Source organism: Dufourea novaeangliae, unplaced genomic scaffold, assembly GCF_001272555.1.
Source record: "Dufourea novaeangliae isolate 0120121106 unplaced genomic scaffold, ASM127255v1 scaffold565, whole genome shotgun sequence".
Lineage (NCBI taxonomy): Eukaryota > Metazoa > Arthropoda > Insecta > Hymenoptera > Halictidae > Dufourea > Dufourea novaeangliae.
In genome coordinates, this window is record NW_015374460.1 from 65301 (window position 1) to 87768 (window position 22468).

The 22468-nt window shown below is 33.1% G+C and overlaps 3 protein-coding genes across 4 annotated transcripts; 1 reads left to right on the plus strand and 2 right to left on the minus strand.

Annotated features, from left to right (window-relative positions):
- The first annotated feature begins 4470 nt into the window (after positions 1–4470).
- LOC107193130 (apoptosis-inducing factor 1, mitochondrial) lies at positions 4471–8516 on the plus strand. Of its 2 annotated transcripts, XM_015582529.1 has the most exons (13): positions 4471–4575; positions 5048–5152; positions 5234–5340; positions 5479–5536; positions 5623–5783; positions 5855–5985; positions 6053–6228; positions 6843–7034; positions 7114–7307; positions 7410–7662; positions 7763–7950; positions 8026–8268; positions 8348–8516. In XM_015582529.1, exons 1-13 carry the CDS (start codon positions 4485–4487, stop codon positions 8417–8419), a joined length of 1971 nt encoding a protein of 656 aa, XP_015438015.1. In that variant the 5' UTR covers positions 4471–4484; the 3' UTR covers positions 8420–8516. The 2 variants fall into 2 exon arrangements, with proteins under 2 accessions (XP_015438015.1, XP_015438014.1); XM_015582528.1 differs by having other exon boundaries at positions 5048–5340.
- A 463-nt stretch (positions 8517–8979) lies between these two features.
- On the minus strand, positions 8980–13642 carry LOC107193128 (protein broad-minded-like). The gene is made up of 8 exons (XM_015582526.1): positions 11967–13642; positions 11553–11895; positions 11284–11427; positions 10866–11204; positions 10468–10787; positions 9543–9720; positions 9170–9385; positions 8980–9102 (listed from the first exon to the last, which is right to left on the minus strand). The coding sequence occupies exons 1-8, from the start codon at positions 13640–13642 to the stop codon at positions 8980–8982; spliced, it is 3339 nt and encodes a 1112-aa protein (XP_015438012.1).
- Positions 13643–15036: 1394 nt separating this feature from the next.
- LOC107193133 (TBC domain-containing protein kinase-like protein) lies at positions 15037–21207 on the minus strand. Its single transcript, XM_015582531.1, is given in 13 exon segments — positions 15037–15336; positions 15869–16045; positions 16126–16253; positions 16712–16971; positions 17050–17256; positions 17326–17503; positions 17575–17736; positions 17959–18205; positions 18277–18551; positions 18627–18855; positions 18945–19194; positions 19289–19501; positions 21188–21207. Coding segments are annotated over 13 exon segments (2502 nt in total). The 5' UTR covers positions 21204–21207; the 3' UTR covers positions 15037–15176.
- Between the last annotated feature and the right edge of the window lie 1261 nt (positions 21208–22468).

Below are 22468 nucleotides of genomic sequence, written 5' to 3' on the forward strand. Positions count from 1 at the left end.
GTCGCACTCATCGAGACATTGCTGTATTTACTATTTTATTATCTTACATGGTTAATGGAAATGTACATTAAGATCAATATTTCTCGCCTGATGATTCCTTGATTTCTGCCACTATTGTACAGGAGGATGAAGCCGCTAAAAAAATACAAGCGTGAACAATATTAAAAATATTAAAAAATACCATTTAAGTGTCATATGACACTTTTATGAAACTTGGAAATTATGTGCAAAATGACATTGCTGGTAAAAATGTGCACGTAAACAATTTGTTATATGTAATAGGCATATTGGCTGATGCAACAACGACGAATTCTCTTAAATGGAGAACATGAACCTGTACGTCCTATATGCGTTAAGGGTTTTCTTTTTGTAATAATTTTCACTCAAATTATTTTTATTCAACCTAATCCTCTTTCGGATACACTTATACTTAAAGTGAAGTAATATAATATTGACATTAAGGCGTACTGATCAGTACTGAGTTTTGACATTGAACTTTGGTTTTGGTATATACAGTAATCCAGCGTTGAACGCAACATGAAAATGACTCGATGAATCCTACATCGTCATCCCCACCACTGGGGAAGGGGGTCGTGGAACTTGTCAAGCGCTTAATTTTTTGCCCGGCGCGCCGCGGCGGCTTCCGTTTGACGAGCCGACGGCTGAACGAGAGAAGATCAAGAAAAGATTACATGCCCGGGTATCGGGTGGCACGATACTAATGTAACGATGAAACTTCTTTATTTTTGGTTCTTTATTAATGAAACTTTTATTAACATATTGGTGAAATTATTCCGATTTAAACGATACCAAACACGGTATAATTTGAAACATATTTACTTATGTAGGTGTTAAAAATTCATATTCTTTTATTATTGCTTGTGATAAAGTACAAACATAAAAAAATGTCGGAGCCTTTTTTTATTGTGTACAAAGGTGTCAAAAAGATTTAAAATGGTACAATATTGAATGTCGGAAGGAAAAGAAATAAACGCGTATGTAGGCATACGTATACAGTTGCTCACGAAAGTATTCCTAGGGAGATGGCTGCGGAAGAAACCCATCATCGGGGAGTACAGGCGCGTCCAGGGGACCGTAGGCCGTTTTTTTTTTTTTTTTTTTTTTTTTTTTTTTTTTTTTTTTTTTTTTTTTTTTTTTTTTTTTTTTTTTTTTTTTTTTTTTTTTTTTTTTTTTTTTTTTTTTTTTTACGTGAGGGAATGCATTTACGCACACCCCCGCCATCCTCCAATGTGGGAGGAGTGGGCAGGGGTAGTGTGGGACTCTTCCCCAATAGGGCTATGTGCCCAGGGGAAATACCCACTAAACCACTCACGGTGGCCGGGCTCGGCGCTATACGGGGAGGCACCGGGATCTCTTGCGAACACGACCGGTACCTCCCCAGCGCCCGCTCCGCCAGAAACGGCAGAGCGCCCTCTCTGTGGCGGGGGAAGCGGAGAGCTCCCCCCCCACCGGACCGCGGATGCCACAGTCCCGCGATCCCAACACCCAACAGTCCCTTTTAGTCGCCTCTTACGACAGGTAGGGATTACCGTGGGCGTATTCTATTCCCCGCCACACAGGGAGGAGGGGACCGTAGGCCGTACTCCAACCCGGCTCCAGGGGAGCCGGAATTATTGGCGGAGAAACCCTCAGGGCCCGAGGAGTCTCCGGAACGCACCTGACAACCGGCGGATACTCCAGGCCCTGGAGTCCAGGGCTGATTCACGACGGGGGCACGGGAAACGAAACGGCTGAGCAACGGGGAAAGGGGGGTACCGCCGAACGTTACGGCCGATTACCGAAATCCGTGATTCCTCATTCGGTTACGAGCAAGCATAGTACAGAGCGTATATCATTGCGGCTATATCTCGAGTAGTAGAACAGTGTGTAAGCGAGTTAAGGTCGGTTTACACTATACGACATAGACCGTCACGTAGCGTATCAGGCACGGCCGTTTCGGGCACGACAAGATATTGAAACATAGGTTTTAACCCCTTAACCTACAACTACGGGCATAGCCCGTAGTAGATGATCGGACCAAACGTAAATATTACGGGCATAGCCCGTAGTAGATGATCGGGCCAAAAGTAAATATTACGGGCATAGCCCGTAATACGATAATCGGGCCAAATATAAATATTAGCGGCGGCGCCCTCCAAAAGTTAGAAATATTTGTGGAATATGTGATAAGTAAATCGTAGGTTAAGGGGTTAAGTGGGACTGTCTAGATAGTCCAGCACCGACCCGTAACGTTCCGTCAACGGCACCTACCGCCGGCGTCGGATTAGGTAAATACCCACATACGGCACAGACCGTCGCGTAGCGTAACCGACACGGGTCGTTTCGGGCAAGCAAACATTGAAACACGCGTTTTAAATGTTGCTATCTACATTGTACGATACCGACCCGCAACGTTCCGTCAACGGCGCGTAGCGACGCTGCTGGCATTCTCACGAAGAATGTTTTGCCGGTACGTGACGGTGCGGGTCGGCGCTGGTCTGTCGCTGTGAACTAATAAACAGTTTTAAGCGAGCCATTCCACGCCAAATAGATTACTTTTGATGTTGTAGTTTATGTGAAATAATGATGAGTTTGTATCATCATTTTGCTGGCTTCAAAGTTATTAACAAGTTGCGGGTTTTTAGTTATACATGACTGTATAAGCAAATTTATATTTCGTAAACTATTATACTTAAAGAGAAAATGTTATTTCATTCGCATCACAAAAGGTAGAACTTTCTAGGTTTATTTTTAATTTCATTGTACTCACCCTTTTTCAATATGAAAATTATAAATACATTTTTATTTTTCAAAGACGAATCTCATTTAAAAATCTGAAAAAATATATGTTCTTTGAATCTTTTTGAATAAAGAAACCAAATTTCATTATTATCATTTCATAATTGTATTGAGGGTGGAGCTTCAAAGACATCCGAGTGTTGTCCCAATGCGCCGCGCGGTCAGCAATTGCTTGCCATCTCTAAACTTTTACTAATCTGTTTCACATAAACAACTCTCGACGTCCCCGATTTCTGAAAGACCCAAATCCCGCTATCATGTACCCTCTTGCAAGACCGCACGCATTCTAGAAATCCTATCATAAATTCTCCAACGCTCAATAAGCGACAGGTCATTTGCTTTCGACACATATGTACACGGTGTCCCACCTAACGTACACATCTTAAATATTTCACTTATTTTTGATTTGCAGAAAAATTATTGTAACAGATTCTTAAAGTGATGTCCATCAGCTTCGATTCATTTTTGCATTAATCCCTCTATTGTAGTTGTTTTATTATTTAAACTTACTCCCATCAATTTGTAGATTTTTCGTTTTCGGGCTAACATGAAAGTCACACTACTATAGGTCATTGCTTTGGTCTTGATCTGAACTATTACGCTATGATGATGAAAATATGCTATCTCATTTAAAAAAAACATCGCTGACTTCGACATTTCGAAAAATATGACTCTGAGACGATTTTGTTCAAGATGAAATATGTTGTAGTCCACGTGAAATTAGGTGGAATTTAAATTATAATGTTTCTATTCACGAATCCTATAGATACTTTTAAAAAAAATAGAGGTGACCTTGAAATATCCAAAGTACCTCCACCTGTAAAAAAAACTATTAGCTTCATCGGGTGGGTCTCTTCGTACTGTGCAATTTTGGTTAAACAAATATTTCTGTGAACCTTATAGCTTCGAAGATATCTGAGGTGGTAGTAGTTATTGCCCCACCCTGTATTATAAGAATGAGTAAGTCATGTTTTTTCAGTGTAACGCGAGTGCAAAGTGGCGCAGTATGCCTACGCGGCTACGATCTACTTCCGAATCGAAATTCTTGACTATTTCATATATTCGAATATCTCATGGATACCCAGGTATCTTATAAAGTCACAGCTCTAATCTGTACTCTTTGATGTAGGTTGTGCTGAATAATAACTGTCTTAACTTTTCATTATTTTTAAGTGTGGCCAAATCCAAATCTCTTCAAAACCAGGAATGCAACAAAAATTTATGTTTTTCTTTTAACGAGTTACGATATAAATGGGATAGAAAGCCTGTTAAATTTTATAAAAATTTCTATCTTATTCTACTTTATGCATTTATTGAAATCTATAAATAGTGATCTATAGTGATTTAGTACCTATTTATATAGAATTTGAATTGGTATGAACTTGCGCGATTTTACCGCGCGGTAAGCACGGCTGTCATTCGTTACATGGTATGTTGTTAATACTAATTTTAATAAATTTATATGCTTTCTATTGCCGTACAGAAAATTTCTAATGAAGTAGTAGAAAATTGATGATTCGTAAATAAACTACGACCTTGTCGTAAAAGAAATTAGGTAATGGAGTATCCTATGTCAATGAAATGTATTAAGAAAACCATACGACTTCCAATTGTGCGCGTGAACAACAGAGCCGGCCGCACGCGCCACCACCATATTGCGTAAGGCCAAAATTGGCCCGTCAAAAATGTTAAGTTGTGGTAGATTTGTCGGACGATTGCCAAAACTTACAAGGCATTCACATGCTAATCATTTCAGTCGTCCTTTAAAATATATCGGTAAGTGTCCATTTAATTATATGTAATAATTTAAGTGAAAATGTTCCTTCAGATTCGCCTTTGATTCAGTTTTCAATGAATTCTTTGCTGTACATTGGCATGGTTGTTATAAATAATGAAGTTTGATTGCCATTACATCTATGCTTCTGTGTGGTATTCGTTTTTCTTTAACATTGTTGAAGTTTGTGTGAGATACATATGTTCCATTTTGAAGTATACACCACGCGACATAACCTCAAAAGCCTTACTAAATATGGTATAATTGATAAGAATTCATAGATATTTGCACTATTCGAAAATATAATTTGTAAACATTTTTTATATTGCATATGTTTGTGCGACAATAAACGTATACAAATTTTATCAATTTATTTTTCACAAATTAATATTTTGAGAAGTGTATGTAGTTAATTAACAATAAAATTTATTTCAATATCGTAATTATTACTTTAAATTTTGTATTGTCTTTTAGGAATTGTCAGTGTTAATAATTTATGGTATAGTTCCAATGCTAGTGATAAGAAAACGTACAAGCCTCCAGGCACTACCATAAAACCTGAAGAATGTGTACCCAAAAGTAGGTATTCCCAACCACAGAGAACTGTCCCTACATGTGAGTCTCGTCCTAATGCATCTTGTCCACCATCTTGTTATGAAGCTTGCGAAGAACCAGCAGATTCACCGAAGTCTAACAATAAACCACCATCACCACCCTATTGGAAGATACTAGTTGCTTTGCTTATAGCTGGAGCTACAATATATGCGGTATAATATTAATAATCCTATATTAATTATATTTTTGTTTTTGTATTTAGTTTTACTCTTACACAACTTATAATATATATGTATATATAGACAAACATTTCTTTTCCTTTAATATCTTTATTTAAATGTACGCTGTAGATATCTTCCACATTATCTTCTGCAAAGAAATCTGAATTTCAAAAGGATGTAAGTAAGAGTAAGTTGAGCTATGTCAGTTGTTATCCTATGTCTTACAAAATACAAAAAAATGATAGTTCATTATTTTTTATGTTAAACATTAAGGAAAGAAGGATGGAAGAAGACATAGAAGATTATTGGACAAAAATAAATCACCCCCAAATTCTACTTTCATTCCAAAAGAGGTTCAGTACCTTTTAATAGGAGGTGGAACTGCTGCATTTTCTGCATTTAGATCAATTAAATCTAGAGATCCTAAAGCTAAGGTACATGATAATGACATTACTCTATAACTGCTCGATACAAAAACAGTTCCGTAATAGAAATTTTATTTTAGGTGTTAGTAGTAACAGAAGAAAATGACTTTCCATATATGAGGCCACCATTATCTAAAGAACTTTGGTATAACACAGACAGAAAAATAAGTGCAGAGTTATTTTTTAGGCAATGGAATGGAACACAAAGAAGGTACTTGTTTAATAATTATTTACACATTTAAAAAGTGATTTTTTTATATGTTTATTATATATTGCAGTATATTTTATGAGCCAGCAGAATTTTATTCACAAGTCAATAATTTGGTTGAATCTGATAAGGGTGGGGTAGCTGTTGCTACAGGTTGGAAAGTAACAAAAATTGATGTTCAAAATAAAACTGTGACACTTGATGATGGTTATGAATTAAAGTATGAGAAATGTCTGATTGCAACTGGTAAGTATTGTTATTTTGTGTTTAAGATATATGTATGTATGTAATAGTTTATTATTTCCTCTTAGGGATCACAAGGCTTCAGTTTCCCACCCTTTTTACAATTTCGCTTTTTGTCTCCTACTCGTACATGTATTAATCAATTTACCTCTATTATCTTTTCTTGCACTCCTTTACTCACATCAGGTATCGTAGAGAGAGAGACGTACCACATCCTTAATACCTTGAGCGCTTACATCCAGCTTATAATTAACTTATCTCTACTTATAATTCTACTTATTATCTATCTTATCGTATATTACAAATTTGCACTCGTGGCTCCCGTCTCCGCTCATTCACCCTTCTTTCTCACACTCTTACTTAAAGATACTCCTCTGTCCTCATCTCCTTTCTTCCTCTCCCGCTACTATTCCTCTCACCTCATCTAACTCTTTCATCTACTGCTTCCCTTCTCCCCCTCCCCCAGAATTTTCTCAACCTCTTCCTGCCAACATCCACCCTCCCCCTAACTTTCTTCCTCCTGCACACAAGTTCTGCAGATCCTTTCTCTTCCGCCTCCCAATACCTCACTTCTTGTTTAAGATATATGTATATCTTTAATTGTAATATTTTTTCAGGTGCTTCACCGAAAAATCTTCCAGTCTTTGAATCAATTGATGATGAACTTAAAGATAAAATTATAACATTTAGAACAAAAGAAGATTTTCTTGATTTAGAAGACAGTGTGCATAATCCTAAGTATAAAAATATAGTAATAATTGGTGGAGGATTTCTTGGATCAGAACTTGCTTGCTCATTAGCCCGTAATTGTATGTTATTTAATTTACTTTTAAGAGGAAGATAATTACTTCGTATAAGAAAAACTTAATTATCGATATCTTTATGCAGTACCTGAAGACAAAAAAGTATATCAAGTATATAAAGAGAAGTTTATAATGGATCAAGTATTACCGCAATATTTAAGTGAATGGGCAACAAAGAAAGCAATGTTAGAAGGTGTTCAGTGTATTCCTAGTTCTGAAGTTGAGGATTATTCCTACATAAACGGAAAGATGTCACTTGTTCTTTCAGGAAATCATATTGTATGTTTATGTTTAAATATTTCTATATTGTAATTTAATTATGTACACATACCATAACTATTACAATAATTAACAATTTTGTTATTCAATATACACGAGCAGATAGATGCTGATCAAGTTATTGTAGCTGTAGGGGTTGAACCAAATACTGAACTGGCAACAGTTTCACATTTAGAAACAGATCCTGATATAGGTGGCTTCCTTGTAAATGCAGAATTAGAAGCTAGAAGCAATCTTTGGGTTGCTGGAGATGCTGCCTGCTTTTATGATATTAGACTCGGTCGAAGAAGAGTAGAGCATCATGATCATGCTGTAGTTTCGGGAAGGTTAGCTGGAGAAAATATGACTGGTGCAGGTAAATTACAATTTGCACAACATATTACGTTCCAATTTTTGTTATTATTAAAATTATCATACAAGAACTATATTTAATTTTGTATGACCATTTTTTCTAGGAAAACCATATCTACATCAGTCAATGTTTTGGTCTGATTTGGGCCCAGAGGTTGGGTATGAAGCCATTGGTATTGTAGATTCTTCACTGCCAACTGTAGGTGTTTTTGCTAAAGCATCAGAATCCAATGTTTCAACAATGCCAACTTCTAATTCAAATGAAACAACTCAGTCTTTAGAGGAAAAAGAGGTAGTAAATGAAAACTTAACTTTATAATCATATTATTTACTTAAGATTCGTATATTTCATATTTTTGTAAAATAGAAATTGAGTTCAGTGCAAAGTTCTATAAAATCGGGAACAGTATCTGAAACAGTAGAAAGTAGTGACCAAGCCGCAAGTTCAACGGAAACTGATAAATCAGAATGTGATGATAAAAATACAATAACAGAGGAACCTAAGAAACATGATGATTTTGGGAAGGGGGTTATTTTTTATTTAAGAGACGATATTGTGGTTGGAATAGTCCTTTGGAATATCTTTAATCGGATGTCAATTGCTAGACAGGTGCGTATTAAGGAAGTTAACATATACATATATATAAAATGTAACACATAAGACATAATTCTGTATGTATTTCACGCAGGTACTTGCCAGGGGCGCGAAATACGATGACTTAAATGAAGTAGCAAAACTGTTTACTATTCATGATGATTGATTCCCTCAAGGCAAAAATGTGATGAATACATGACAATATTATGTCATTGCTGTATATAAGGTTATTTATCCACTAATTCCGAAGCATATTTTACCAATAAAAAAACTCTACACCTGATACGTTATCCTGAGTTTAAAAGGTACGACTTGTATCAATATTGCACATAGTACATACAAAGTATTTCCAGAGGGAACCTAATAAACAAATGCAATTATATGGATATTCAGATATGTTTCTCATAACATGGTAGAATGTGAACTATCTTAGGAAATGGATCGAAACTGTTTAATTACTAAATTACAATTTAATATCATTCATTAATTTACATGTATATACATGTATACAATGCATTTAATAGAGAGTATTTTGTGAAGCAGTAAGTATTAAAAATGTCATAGAAACGCATGTAATATAAATGATATGTAACAATAGATTTTTTAAAATTGTTAACGTGAGTTATGCATACCAATACACAAACGTTTCCTCCTTGATTTATTCTATTATCATAGAGGCTCATTAAATAGTGAACTTATTTCTTTCAATATTATATTAACAGATGTTCATATTACACTTAATGAATTAAAATCTTTTATTATTAGCTTTGGTAAGATCTTGTTTCCATATCTTTTATCTAATATATCCATAAATCTGATATACTCATGACAATGGTAATCGTCTAACATCTAAGTAAAAAAATACTTTGTACATATATAAATTTACATATTACATATTACGTGAATGTGTACATACCATATGTTCAGGCCACATTTTTCCACTTGTCACATGTTGCATTATTGCATGTCGACAATGATACAGAAGTGATACACAATAATATATCATATAATCGGGTGAATATAGTACACAAATACCAAATAAGTTCATAATTTCAGTCCAAGGTAGTATACCCCAAAAGCATTGAGATATCATTAAATCACATATTAAAGACCAGTTCATTCCAGATGTACTCTATGTGAGAACATAAATTAATTAACAAAATTGTTATAACATCAGTTATAAACCAAAACACTGAGTAGTAACAACAAACAAATAATTCCAATTTATGTTGTAAACACATATATTATAAATGTATACAATATATATATATATATATATACATATCTACCATAAGTGCAAATTTTATGTGTGGGAATTCCTTATTAATAACAGTTTCCAAAAGTTGCATAAATGTAAATTGAGCAGCACATTCTTCCTGAATATTCTTATCTGATACTTTCCCCAAATTTGGCCACAAAAATGTAGTTACTGGAAATCTAATTAATTGTGTAACAAGTATTTTGCATCTGTAATCAGTTAGCAAATATAAAAATATTTTTCAAATGTATTTTCAGATAATTCTAAAGGTCGATGATGATTTATAATATTCTTACGCGCAGTATCATTATAATGGTGACTAAGTTTTCAATCTGAGACCTGCCAATGATGATATATGACTAGCTAGAGTTGCCCTAATTTTTCTATTGGTATTAGCCATTTCAAAGACGCTGTGTCAAGATATTTGTGTGATTATCCACAAATAAATCTTGATTGGCGTTTGGCTTTTACTAATAAAGGGTGTATTCGCGGTCAGCTGAGGTGTTTATTTAAAATACGTTGCGTGTGTTTTTAAAAAATGATTTGATATTTAGAAAATAATTTTTGTGAAAAAAATTATTGTTGATACGAACTCCTCTCGTAACCTTAAAGTAACCATAAAAGGTGTGATTCTTCATACAAGACTTTATTCTCAAGAAAAGTACCTCAAAAAATCTAATACACACATATTTGATCACTATTCTTACAACAAATAAAAATAATCAGTATTGAAGTCAGTTAAGTCGTATTTAATAATATGCGTACTTGACAAATATTTAAATTTGATTCTTTTGAAGGCACAGCTTCATATAAAAAGTTTGTATTCTGTATTTGTTACTTATTTTTGCACAAGGAACCCTTTCAAAAGTGTATGACGATGTCGGCTAAACTCTGTATAAAGGCATATAATGTAATTTGACTAAAAAATTCAATGGTATAAAACAAGTAGTACATACTTTTCTATATCTCCTTCACAAATAATAAACACTGTTGCTAAAAACCAATCAAAGCCATCAAATTTTTTTGGTCTCTCATATTGTATAAATGTATAGCATGCATTGATAAATCCTTGTAATTTTTTTTTCATTTCAAGTGTATTTGCTAAAACATTGTTCTGTTCTGCATAATATAAAGCTAAATCGATTCCATGTATTTCCTCTGGAAACCAAAAATCTGTATTTACTGAAAAACTTTCTTCCCACTGAAAGTTTTCTTCCCATTCTGCAATAGGAATTGCTTTATGCATCTGATCTATCAATAGTATCAATACAGTGTTCTAAAAAAGTCATGGGTATAGAGTTAGATATAATTAATTTGACAAAATTATGAAGTTGTATAAAACAAAAACGTTCACCTTCATTGGTTCATCTAATATTTTAAAGGCTTCTCTAATGTCTTCAACCCAATAATTGTCTAGCAATCCGGATTTATTATCTCGAAGCAAAGTTTCTAATTCTGTAAAGTCTTCGGTTTCTGAAGAAGATATGTTCTGTTTATTTAACTTTGGAGGTGGTAACATTGATATATCATATTCCTCTGCTTTAGTAGATTCTTCTTCATCATTAATTTTAATTAAATATGTCTTATATATAATTTTATGCCGCATTAAGGTGTAATCATCAATGCAGTTTGTACTTATTTCATCATTTTCAGTTTCTTGTGTATTCGAATTGTGAAGTTTTAATAAAATACTCTAAAAAAATGTTTCTTATATGAAAAAGAAATAAGAAAATTAAGTATTTTTCAAATATTCTTGCAGTGAACATAAGTACCTGGAAATCCAGTAACTCTATTAAAAACACATAAATATTTAAATTCCAAATCATAGTGTTTAACGATAGAAGTCCTAAATAATGATAATTCGATTCAGGATTTATTGTGTCTCTAAAGAGTTCAGGTAAATTATGGGGATAATACTGTTCATCACTACTAAATGGTTCTTGTGCATTCGTCATAAATGCTGAGAAGCCTAAAAATGTTTCGAATGTTTAAATAACTTTAATATATTAATAATAAAATAAAATTCGTTTCTATCAATAACCTTACATTTGAAATTAAGAGAAAAGAATGTTAATATATGTAAAAATGTGTGAATACTTTCATGATCCCACGGATCGTGAAAGTAGTGTACATCTTCTAATATTTTACATGTTTCTGAAAGTAAAGTTGACAATATATGGGGTGCAAGATTAGCCAGTGTATTGTATCCCAAGTGAAAAAATGCAGCAGACGATACAAAGTTGACTACTCTCATTGAGTTCCATGACATTCTTAAGGGTGCAATGCATCCTTCAATTAGCTCCTGAAATACTGATGACTCTCGAACAAGAGCTTTTAATCCAAAGGGTATGGATACCATTTTAAGAAGTAACATATTAACAGCACTATAAATAAAATTTTCTTTTATGTAATTATATTTTATAATGAAATAAAGATCAAAGAAAATGGAAGTTACCTATTTATCTGTTGAGCTTTATTTTCATTTTCAAAATAGAATCTATCTAACTTATTATAGAAATATGACACAGCAGGATAAAATTCCTTTTCTATTTTATATTGTACAATTTCATAGGCATCAAATACATCGAATAGCTTTTCTATTACTTTTAATAATTTAATAAGATATTCATCATTCATTATAGAAAAAGGTTGTTTTAACATATTTGATGCTATTACTATAATAAACATAGCTGGACATTTTATCACGTTACTTTCAAAATTTACTGTGTGCTCCTTGCATTCAGAGATAAGAAATATGGAACCATCTACTGTATCTAACATGTGTAAGATAATATTTAATGTGTGCGGCCATATTTTTATGTTATTTTCAGATAATGAAGGTAAGTGACATAGTGCAATATGGTAAAACTCGGAACTGTATAAAATTGTTGGCTTATCTAAAATAATTTGCAAAGCATAGCAAGAGATATCATACACCCCATTTAACGTATCCACAGACAATTTATTTAGAGCTTTCAAAGAAGCCGTTATGAATTCAGAAACTGAAAATGGATTTTCGAAGACATTTTCATCCAAGAGTCTCCTGCCTGCTTCTTGAGCACAAAGCTGCGATACAAAACACAAGCAATGAAGATAAGTTACTGTTTCAATTGTATTTCCATTAATGATAACTTCCACTGGTTCATCAAATATAGAAACTGATACAGAATGTGGAGGATCCTCCAATCCTTTTTGTACATGATACATTATGTTTTGCAGAAAACTAGGCGACTTGCCTAATGCAGTTAGAAACATTTTTCTGCTAGCAAAATTAACAATCCACTTCTTACACCAGTCAGCACGTGGTTCTAATATAGAAATAATGTTCAATACATTTAACGTCTTAGATTGCGTTGCATTGCAAAGTACATGTGTACTCAAAAAAATTATAAATTCTTCTATTAACTCTTCCATAGGTTTATCAGAATTTCTTGCAGATTTCAGTTTCTCTTCGTGATATTGAAGTATCAAATGTATAATATGAAATACTCTTTCATGTAGAAAGAACTTAAAATTAATTCCAGTAAACAATGTTGGTAGTATTTCAAATGTCTTCTGAGAATGGTATTGAGCATTAAATGCATCTTGCAAATTCATGTACACATCATACGATTGCAAACATGACAACAATTTTGCATGAACTTGTAAACTAGCTTCAAAAATGGGTCTACTTTCATCCGTGAGACTATCCAATAGAGCCTTTTTAAGAGAATTCCATATTGGATTGTTATTTAAATTTGACAGATCATTTTTCAATAAAACTTCATATGCAGCTAATCTAACATGAGCTGGTTTATCGTGACCGATCTCATCGACAATAACATTATAGTATTCATCATTATTAAAAGGAGAGTTCCAATCTTCGCTTGTTTGATCACTGAGGCAAGAAAGAGATGATTGAGGTCGGGAGTCAGAAAATAAAGTTGATGCCGATCTTGAAGCCGATTGTTCGCCAATTGTAGCTCGCATTGTGTTTAATAAAGCAGACATTTCCTTGGAATGTATCATTTTTTTAGTAATATCGGTGCAGTCCATGCCTTCGTCCAAACATTTTTGTATACTAGCTTCAAACTCTTTTTTTAAACACTTTTTTATCCACTTCTGAAGACTTGGAGAAATATCATTTTCCATGTTCAAAAAATAATTAATACGATGCTCCAGGAAAACAATAACAATAGTAATAATAATAGTTTTAATGTATCACAGCCTGTAACAGAAAATTGTAATGTTTTCACATAGTTTCTATGACTACCAGTAGGGTAGCTGTTCATAGATTATACTTGATATGTATAGTCACAGCTGACTCTAGTACTAGCCGTGCTGGACAACGTGGCAACACCGCTCATGGAGGATTCGGCAGCAGTGATGCCAGAATCGTGGAACTTGGTTCCACCACCACGACGTCCTGGCGTCCTCCACTTTATTCCACAGTTTCTGCTAAACAAGCATACTTTGCTTCTGTCCGTGTGAGCTGGCCGTTCGGATGCCCGTAAGAATCTACGTTACCGATGAGACTCCCAATAACCTGAGTGCGTAGACAATTTGCATACAAATGTATACACAAATTATTCTTACAATTAGATGTTACTATTGCAGTACATAAATATAAAAACATTCGTAGCAAAGTCCCATTAGATTAAATTATTTGCGCTTCTGACAACTGTTGCATCTGGTCCACGTAGATACGATGCTGTAGAGTCGTTTTATATCGGAAAAAAAATAAACACATTCAAAACATCATAATCATAATTACAGTAGCACAGGATAAAATGTAAATATTATTGGAAACTTATCTTCTTTTGTTGATAAAAATATATATCCGTCGCTGAAAATGTAAAGTAAGTATTACGCGTAGGAAGTACGTGGAGAAGAAATACAGGCGAAATAAACACACGCGAAATAATGGAGCTGTACCCAGATAGCACATGACGCCTTAAAGACGCTCATTTTATAGCCATTTTAGGACTGAACGACTGAATGTCCTAATTGGTAACAAAGGCGCCTTTAAGACGCATTCTGGGCGTCTTGAAGACATATTCTAGGCGTCTGTAAGCGCCTCCTTGGGGGCTCCTTTGGGGCCAACTCCGAATCGATCGAAGCGCGGATGTAAACAATCGGACGCCAGCGGAAACACATAATCGATATTTGGAACGGCTTGATAATACGACATCTAGCGGCAGTACCCACAAAGAAATTTTGTTCCTCGTTACCATCAAGTTGTGTTTTCGTATTTGCTACGCGAAGACAGTGTTGCCGGACACTATCATTTTTCTGACGCTGTTGCCTCATGTCCCGCATGCAATTCTACCCGTTAGGAGAACGATGAGTATATTGAAGCTGGACTCTCGCGTTGTTGCCATTTTTACCTTTAGCACGGCTAGTACTAGAGTCGGCTGTGGTACAATAAAATAGTTTCAACTTCTTTACTATTAGAATGATGTTTCATACATACATTAATTTATTTATAAATAATATAAAAAAAAATAATTTTTACGAAAATGTTATATTTACAGTTCAGACGACATTTAATTTTTTTGTACAAATTTTATAACCATATAAGTCGAAACATACAAGCAATGTAACAAAATTAATATTTTGTGTATATACAAATTATAACCATTACAAGTGTTAAATGCAATCTTAATATACTTCATAAGAAAGGATTTCACAAATGTACATATAGTATTTCCTTTAACGTGTGGCTACAATAACGCTTGGAGACTTTGATCGCAGGGCAAAAATCCCTCCTTGTAATGAACATACTCCCATAATTCCACATTTCACAAGAAAATCTGCAAACTATAAAAGATTCTTTCATTACAATGCTGTTCAAGAACAAAATTATGTACGAGGTGTAATAATAAAGTTTGGAGAATAATTCGTTTAAAAATTTTATTTAAAAATTAAACAGATGTAAGACTATCGCCTTTAAAGTAGTCCCCTAAAGCTATACACACGTATTCCAGCGTCGAATCCATGGATCGTAACATTTCTAGTATCTATTTCAATTAATATCCGTGTTAGATTTGCAATGTATGACAATAAAGTTTAGAGAATAATTTTGTTTCTGTCAAAGTAGCAACAAATATAAACAGTTACGACCACTTTGACCGAAACAAAATTATCTTCGAAACTTTATTGTAACACCTCGTGCCGTAACACGGGTATTAAACAGATATCAAAAATGTTACGATCAATGAATCCGAAGCTGGAGTGCCTGTGAACAGTCTCCACGGGACTACTTTGAAAGCGATAGTCTGATATCTGTTTAATTTTCAAAATAAAATTTGCAAATGAATTATTCTCGAAACTTCATTATCACACCTCGTACAATATAATAATAATAATAATAATAACAATAATACATTTACCAGGGCATTATTTTGATCATGAGGTCCTATGATTACAACAATATTGTTTTTATTTTCCGCGATCGGTTTGGCTTGCGGTCCAAGAGTTTCAATTTGAGTTTGAGACAGTTGTACACTCGTAAATGGAATGTTAATACTTCCTGCTACAGCACCTCTTTCAAATCTATGAAAGTAAAATGATGACACGGAATGTAAAAATGATTTTAGCTAATGTCTTTCTTCTTTTAAGAATAAGATACTTACTGTATGTTATTACGTACATCGACAACTATTAACCTTTCTGGATTGTTTTCTAATAAATTTAAAAAGTCATCTACGCTGATTCTTGGCATTTTTTCGGTGTCTGGTTCAGGTTCAGGCCAATTCATATCCTTTAATGGAATATAATAATATTAAGCTTACAAATATAAAATAATAACAAGGCATGGATAATTGTCCCAATTTTCTATTAACTAAGTATTTTAGAAGGTACTTCTCTACATTCTTTTACGATAAAGACTGTCAATATGCATAAATTTTCCACATTCGCGGAATCGGCTAGTACAAGTTACTTACTAATGAAAACTTAAACTTTCACGTTCATTACTGTATCTTCATCAAAATTACCGATAACGAGATTGACGTAGTTTTCTCAATAACTGGCACAACATTCCAGTGTTTTGTTTTTCTTTCGTTCGTTTTATCTACCGCTTTCTGACAATAATTAGTTAACATTCAAGTGATGCACAAACTAAGACGCATGAAAAATACTATCCATAGCTATTATTTGCCCTATAGAACAAGAAACAGTTACCCATGCTTTATCTTACATGCAAATGCATATTTATACCTTTGGTTGATTAAACTGATGTTTTCTATACGTAATGCTGGCTGGTGTGTTTTGATACATTATCATAGAATCTTTAACGCATAATTCAATATCTATTTCAGGAAGATCAGAAAATAAAAGAATACATTCATTGAAACCGGAAGTTAAAAGGGAATCGCGTAACTGTTTTAATATCGCTACACCAACTAAAAGTGGAAATGAAGAATTTCCTAATAAAAGTTTATCCCATAAGTGAAGTATTTTATGAAGTGGAAATACATCTGAAAGTAACACATTCGATTGAATATCTTGATACATAAATATTTCCATACTAATAATATGGATGATATATAACTTACGTGAAAACATTGTTAAAAACCACGGTATAGCAAACAATTCTGGTACAAAATTAATCGATCTGAGATGATTAGCCAATTGAGAGTCATGAAATGCTATAATTTGTGAAAATTTTCCTAAATATTCTTGAATAATAGCCGAATTATCTTTCAAAAAGAATTTATGAAGATATTTCGGTATAAAAGTAGATAAGCATTCAAATGCTCTAGCTATAACGAAAGTATTATGTCTTAAATATACAGATAACAAGAAAACAAAGAATATATTTAATTTATTACCTTCATTATTAAAATTAAGATAGAGAAATGGAGCTGTTAAAGAATCTAATCCTTGCCAGTAAACATAATGAGGATTATTTCGTACCCATGCTTTTAATAATCTTTGTAATCCCTCATGACCAGCACCAGATGACAATAGTTCACTGTATTGATGACATCTTGGTATATCTACTTCAATCTAAAAGATTATTAACGACATTCAGTGTAATAAATCAGTAAATAGTACAATATAACATCAAAGTACACTACCTGTCTATCTGTATGAGTGGGTGTTTCTTTATCAATCATATCATAGCGCTTTTGAATATCACCAGTAATACCAAGTAATGCTGCCCATACAGCTCCTCGAACAGGTGGTGGTATATCTTTATGTGCTTCTTCTATAATTGCTTCTCTAGTAATGGGATAAACCTAAATTATAACAAATGATAATATACATGTTATAATAAATTACTGACTATGTAAATATCTGTTTTTCACACTAAATATTTATTTATGTAAGCAATCTGTTATTGATATAAGATTCTCTTCTCGCCTTTAGATATAAAATTCGGTCTCTGCTAAGTATCCATATTTAAAGCTATCCATAGGTTCGCTAAAATAAAAAATTTCATACATGTATAGTACAATTACCTGTAATAATCTATCATATAAAATAATTCTGTAAAATTGATATTCAAATTAACGAGTTGAAAATATAGAAATTTTACTAACACAGTTTCAGTATACTTACTCATTTGTTAACCACGGATAATTTGCTATATACGGAATATGAGATAATCGTTGTCTGAGTGTATCGAGAGGCACTTTGACCACACGAAGATCAAGTAAGCCAGCAGTGTCTCTACGCCCGAACATTTGACCTAAGAGTATAACTAGACTAAAAACAAAAATGAATTAACCATTCTTCATTTGTATGCAATAAATTATTTATAAAACTTTTCTGATTACTTTGGAATAGATAGAATAGGCGGTCGTGATCTGATAAGACCTTGTTTCTTTAGTTCCACAGTAATGTCCCCACCCGCCAACTGCCATAAATAGTATAACTCATCCATTTTTCTTACAATAATGTTGTTATAACGCTTTTCTTCCCTTTCTTTTTCATTGTTCAACAAGAATTCTTTAAATATTGGCAGCTTTAACAATTCTTTAGGTGTTTTACGTTTTGAGGGGTGTATTTGGAGACAACAATCTACAAATTCTTTCACGTTGTCAGGTAATTCCTGGTGCAATAATAAATCATTACTATTTTCTAAAGTAATAAAGCATTGTAATAATGTAGTAAGAAAAATTACAACCATATAAGTATTGTAGTAATTATTTTCCCTTGCCAAACGTTCGAATACAGAAGTCTCACAATGTATTAAACTAAGAACTTTCCTCAAACATTGAGATAATTTTACAGCTGGCCATATAGGTCTCCCTAATAGTAATTCTGCAATAATCATACCCAGAGACCAAGAATCTACTTTCGGACTACTAATACCAGAACTTAAAAATACTTCAGGTGTTGTATACTTTGGGTAACTATAAATAAATGTAAAAAATTCACATTTAATCTCTATAATTTGAATGTGAATTATATCGAAGTTAATAAAGCTTTTATTTATACATACCCAATCGGAAAAGACACATTCTTTTCACTATCAGTCATATAATATAAACCAAAATTATATAATTGTACATTTCCACTTTTATTAATGAGTATATTTTCTGGACTTAAATGTCTGTGCACTAGATCTAACATGTTCATATGTTCCAAGCCTAATAAGCATTGAAATGCTATTTTCATAATATCATCTATACTTAAGTTTTCCTTATTACTTAATGGATCTCCATTATATTCCGTAACTACCACTATCCTCTCTGAAAAGTAATTTACATTATACAATGTTAATATACATCACATGATTCCACAAAAGATTACTGAATGTCTAAAATTTAAGAATTGATTTTTCACCATGTTTACTCCTGATTATGTCAAGGTAAGTTGATAAATTCGGGTGGTGAATAGTTTTCAGGAATTGTGACTTTCCATATATGGTTATTGAATTTGGTGTAAGCGGTAAACCATTACTTCCGCAAACTTCAATTGGATGACTTTGTGCAAAAAATGTCATTCCACCGAAACACCGTTCTTCATTTTCTAAAAGTGTCAGACTCATTTCTGACTCTAGAATCAACATCATTATTTCAGATATTACGTATTTAATTAAATATATAATTATATTTATGTAAACATTAAAAAAACGTGTCTCAGTTGCATTAGATATCACAAAAACTAAATGCATATTATACGTACCCAATTTATTAGTATGTTTTTCTCTAATTTCAGAACATAGGTTGGTAGTAAATATCAGTAAATATTTCTGTTATTACCCATGAAATAGTATTTGTGACAACTGACAACCATTGATTATGATGGTAATGCATTTAAAGATTTTTTGGCTTAATTTTCTCATGATTGAATCACTTAAAACTATTACTTGTAAAATAATTCAATCATATTTTCTCTATATATCCCAAAGCGTTTCATAAACACTGTGACATTCATAAACACCTGACCCACCTGACACACAGTTGGTTGTATATTACATTATAGACATATACAGGGTAGGGCAATAATTATTACCACCAGAGGTGGGTACGTATTTTATACCATGTAGGGAATGCGTTTACGACACGTTGTATATGTATATGTATATATCGGTTTGAGTCCAGTTTGAACGTGTCACTTGTCGCAAATGTCGTAAATAGAAATATTAATTATTTCAACGTTTAAACAATTAAAAGTAGAAAAACTTTTTAAAAATAAGTAAAAACAATACATACTTATCTCTTTTTCATATGTAATGTTAAAAATGTAATATTGTAGGTGTAATAGTAAACACGAAATGTAAACTCAAATTAACTTTTATTATACAGGTATATAAATTATCTGTGATTGCCAAAAAATAAATGGTACAAATGAACATAATCCATATGAACCTTTGGAGTTCAGTAGGAGACAGAATGAAAAAAGGCGCAAATGTAGCGTTTTTAGTGTGTAACTGTGATATTGAAAATACAGCTGTGAAGAGATGATATAAATATGGTAAGTTGCAGTACTGTCGGTACAGATGAGACTGAAAACGTTTGTGAAATGAATATTAATATCAATAAATGTAAAACTATCAGTATTAATGAAATCAATTATTTTACAACTTCACTCAGAACCTCTTCAGTTTCTCTTGTTGTACTAAAGTTCAAAGAGTCTAGAAAAGGTTTTGGGCCACTTGTAAGATGTAACATTGGCTACGGCCACAACAGTTTTACTATTAACTGTTGAATTTTTCCACCATCAATTAGTAATACTCAATCTTGTGGTTCATCCTTACCTTGTAGAATTAACAACCTCATCATATTGTGCATCCAACATCGTTGTTGCCAGTGCCTTCCTTGTAGGAGGCTAATATTGATCATTCAGTGCATTAATAAATGCTTTCAAATGTTCTGAATCAATTACACTAAAAGGGATATTACATAAAAAGAAACAAATTTTCAAGTAAATGATCAATCTTACTTCATCCTAAGTAAAAATAAACTTTTTATTAACATAAGTTTCAATCTAAACAAACTATGTTTATTATTCTGTACCACTTTTTTGAAATCTTTTAACATCCCTTTTTCATTAATGTAACCGAATTTAATTTAATTGTTTTTAATCAGAATTATAATTGCTAATAAATTGACATTTCTTTATATCCTATACGAAAAACGTTTTATAGGTTAGAAACACGTTATAGATATTTTCATTCCAGATATACGACATTTACGACACGTGTCGTGTATAAACTGAAAAATTCGTGTATTTACCCACCTCTGAGTGGAGGCATTACATCATTGATAATGTACATTTGTAGTGTTGACAGAAATAATTCTCCTGATTATGGGATTCTGGGGTATTGATTCTGATTGATTCGATGCACGGGCTGATGGCATCAGCCTGATGCCAGTGATGCCAGAATCGTGGTACTGTTTACCCCCACCACTCTCCCACTCCGACGTACCATCGTCTCCCACTATGCGTCCCGGCTACCCCCACTTTACGTCCACCGTGCTGGCACACACAAGCATATCCAAGCCCTGCCGTGTGCGCCGGCCGTTCGAGAGACGGTGAGCAATATTTAGAAAAGAGTGGGGGTAAACCGTACCACGATTCTACTATCCTGCTGCCTTGGAAATCCTGTTCGAATATCACTGCGGCGAAAATTCACGTTCTCGACGCGATGCCCCGCAACCTAAGCGCGTGAGCAACAGTCAAGAGACCCTGTTGGAATCCCAATGCGGCGGTTTTACTTTTTATTTTTAATTATTTTATAATTTCACTTTGTAACCTCTAAGTAAAATAAAAAAGTTAAAAAATATTAATTCGGGAAGCATTTAAAAAGAAGAAAATAAATGTTTTCCACTTCAATATCTAAATTTTTTATTATATACATACATATTATGTTGTATACACATAAATTATGTTTACAATTATATGTTATCCTTAAAACCCTACTCATTACTACTCCGAACATTCGTACAAAAATCTATTAGATTTAACTGCAATAGTTTGGAAAATTCGATAGTAATCAATTTCTAAAAGCTGTTTCAACGGCAAGGGCAATCATACGCGTTGCCGAATACGTTATTGTTTCATTATGTCAAAAGAGATAATTAGGAATTTCAGAGGTTTTGAAAGAAGTGCTTTAGGCGCTCGAAAAAGCAGTATACTGCGAATAATGATCCGTTTCAAAACCTCTGAAATTCCTAAAGTACCTCTTTTCAAAAGACTCTTTTGACATAATGGAACAATAACGTATTCGGCGACGCGTATGATCTTTTACTGTGTACTTTCTTTAAAATGTTATAAATATATGTAGAAGATTCTCCTGATGAAAATAAGTTCAAACATGGCATAAATCAGAGTCTCTTTAAGAAGATAGAATTTGTATCGCGACATAACATATGAATAAAAATTGTTTTGCTGCATCCCCTTCTTCTTTTATGTATACATACACATTGAACATTATTCAAAACAGTATTAATGAACAATTCCAAATATTTTATTTAACTGTGGTTAAAATACAAAATTGCAATTACACAATTACATAAA

Bases quoted from the DNA above. Each gene is read 5' to 3' on its own strand.
- LOC107193128 (XM_015582526.1), bottom strand. From the start codon at position 13,642: ATGGAAAATGATATTTCTCCAAGTCTTCAGAAGTGGATAAAAAAGTGT. The intron at 11,205-11,283 runs GTACTTATGTTC...ACATTTTTTTAG, and splicing joins TAGAGTTACTGGATTTCCAG to AGTATTTTATTAAAACTTCA. The intron at 9,386-9,542 runs GTAGATATGTAT...GTTCTCACATAG, and splicing joins ACATAAAATTTGCACTTATG to AGTACATCTGGAATGAACTG.
- LOC107193130 (XM_015582528.1), top strand. From the start codon at position 4,485: ATGTTAAGTTGTGGTAGATTTGTCGGACGATTGCCAAAACTTACAAGG. The intron at 7,035-7,113 runs GTATGTTATTTA...ATCTTTATGCAG, and splicing joins TTGCTCATTAGCCCGTAATT to TACCTGAAGACAAAAAAGTA. The intron at 7,663-7,762 runs GTAAATTACAAT...CATTTTTTCTAG, and splicing joins AGAAAATATGACTGGTGCAG to GAAAACCATATCTACATCAG.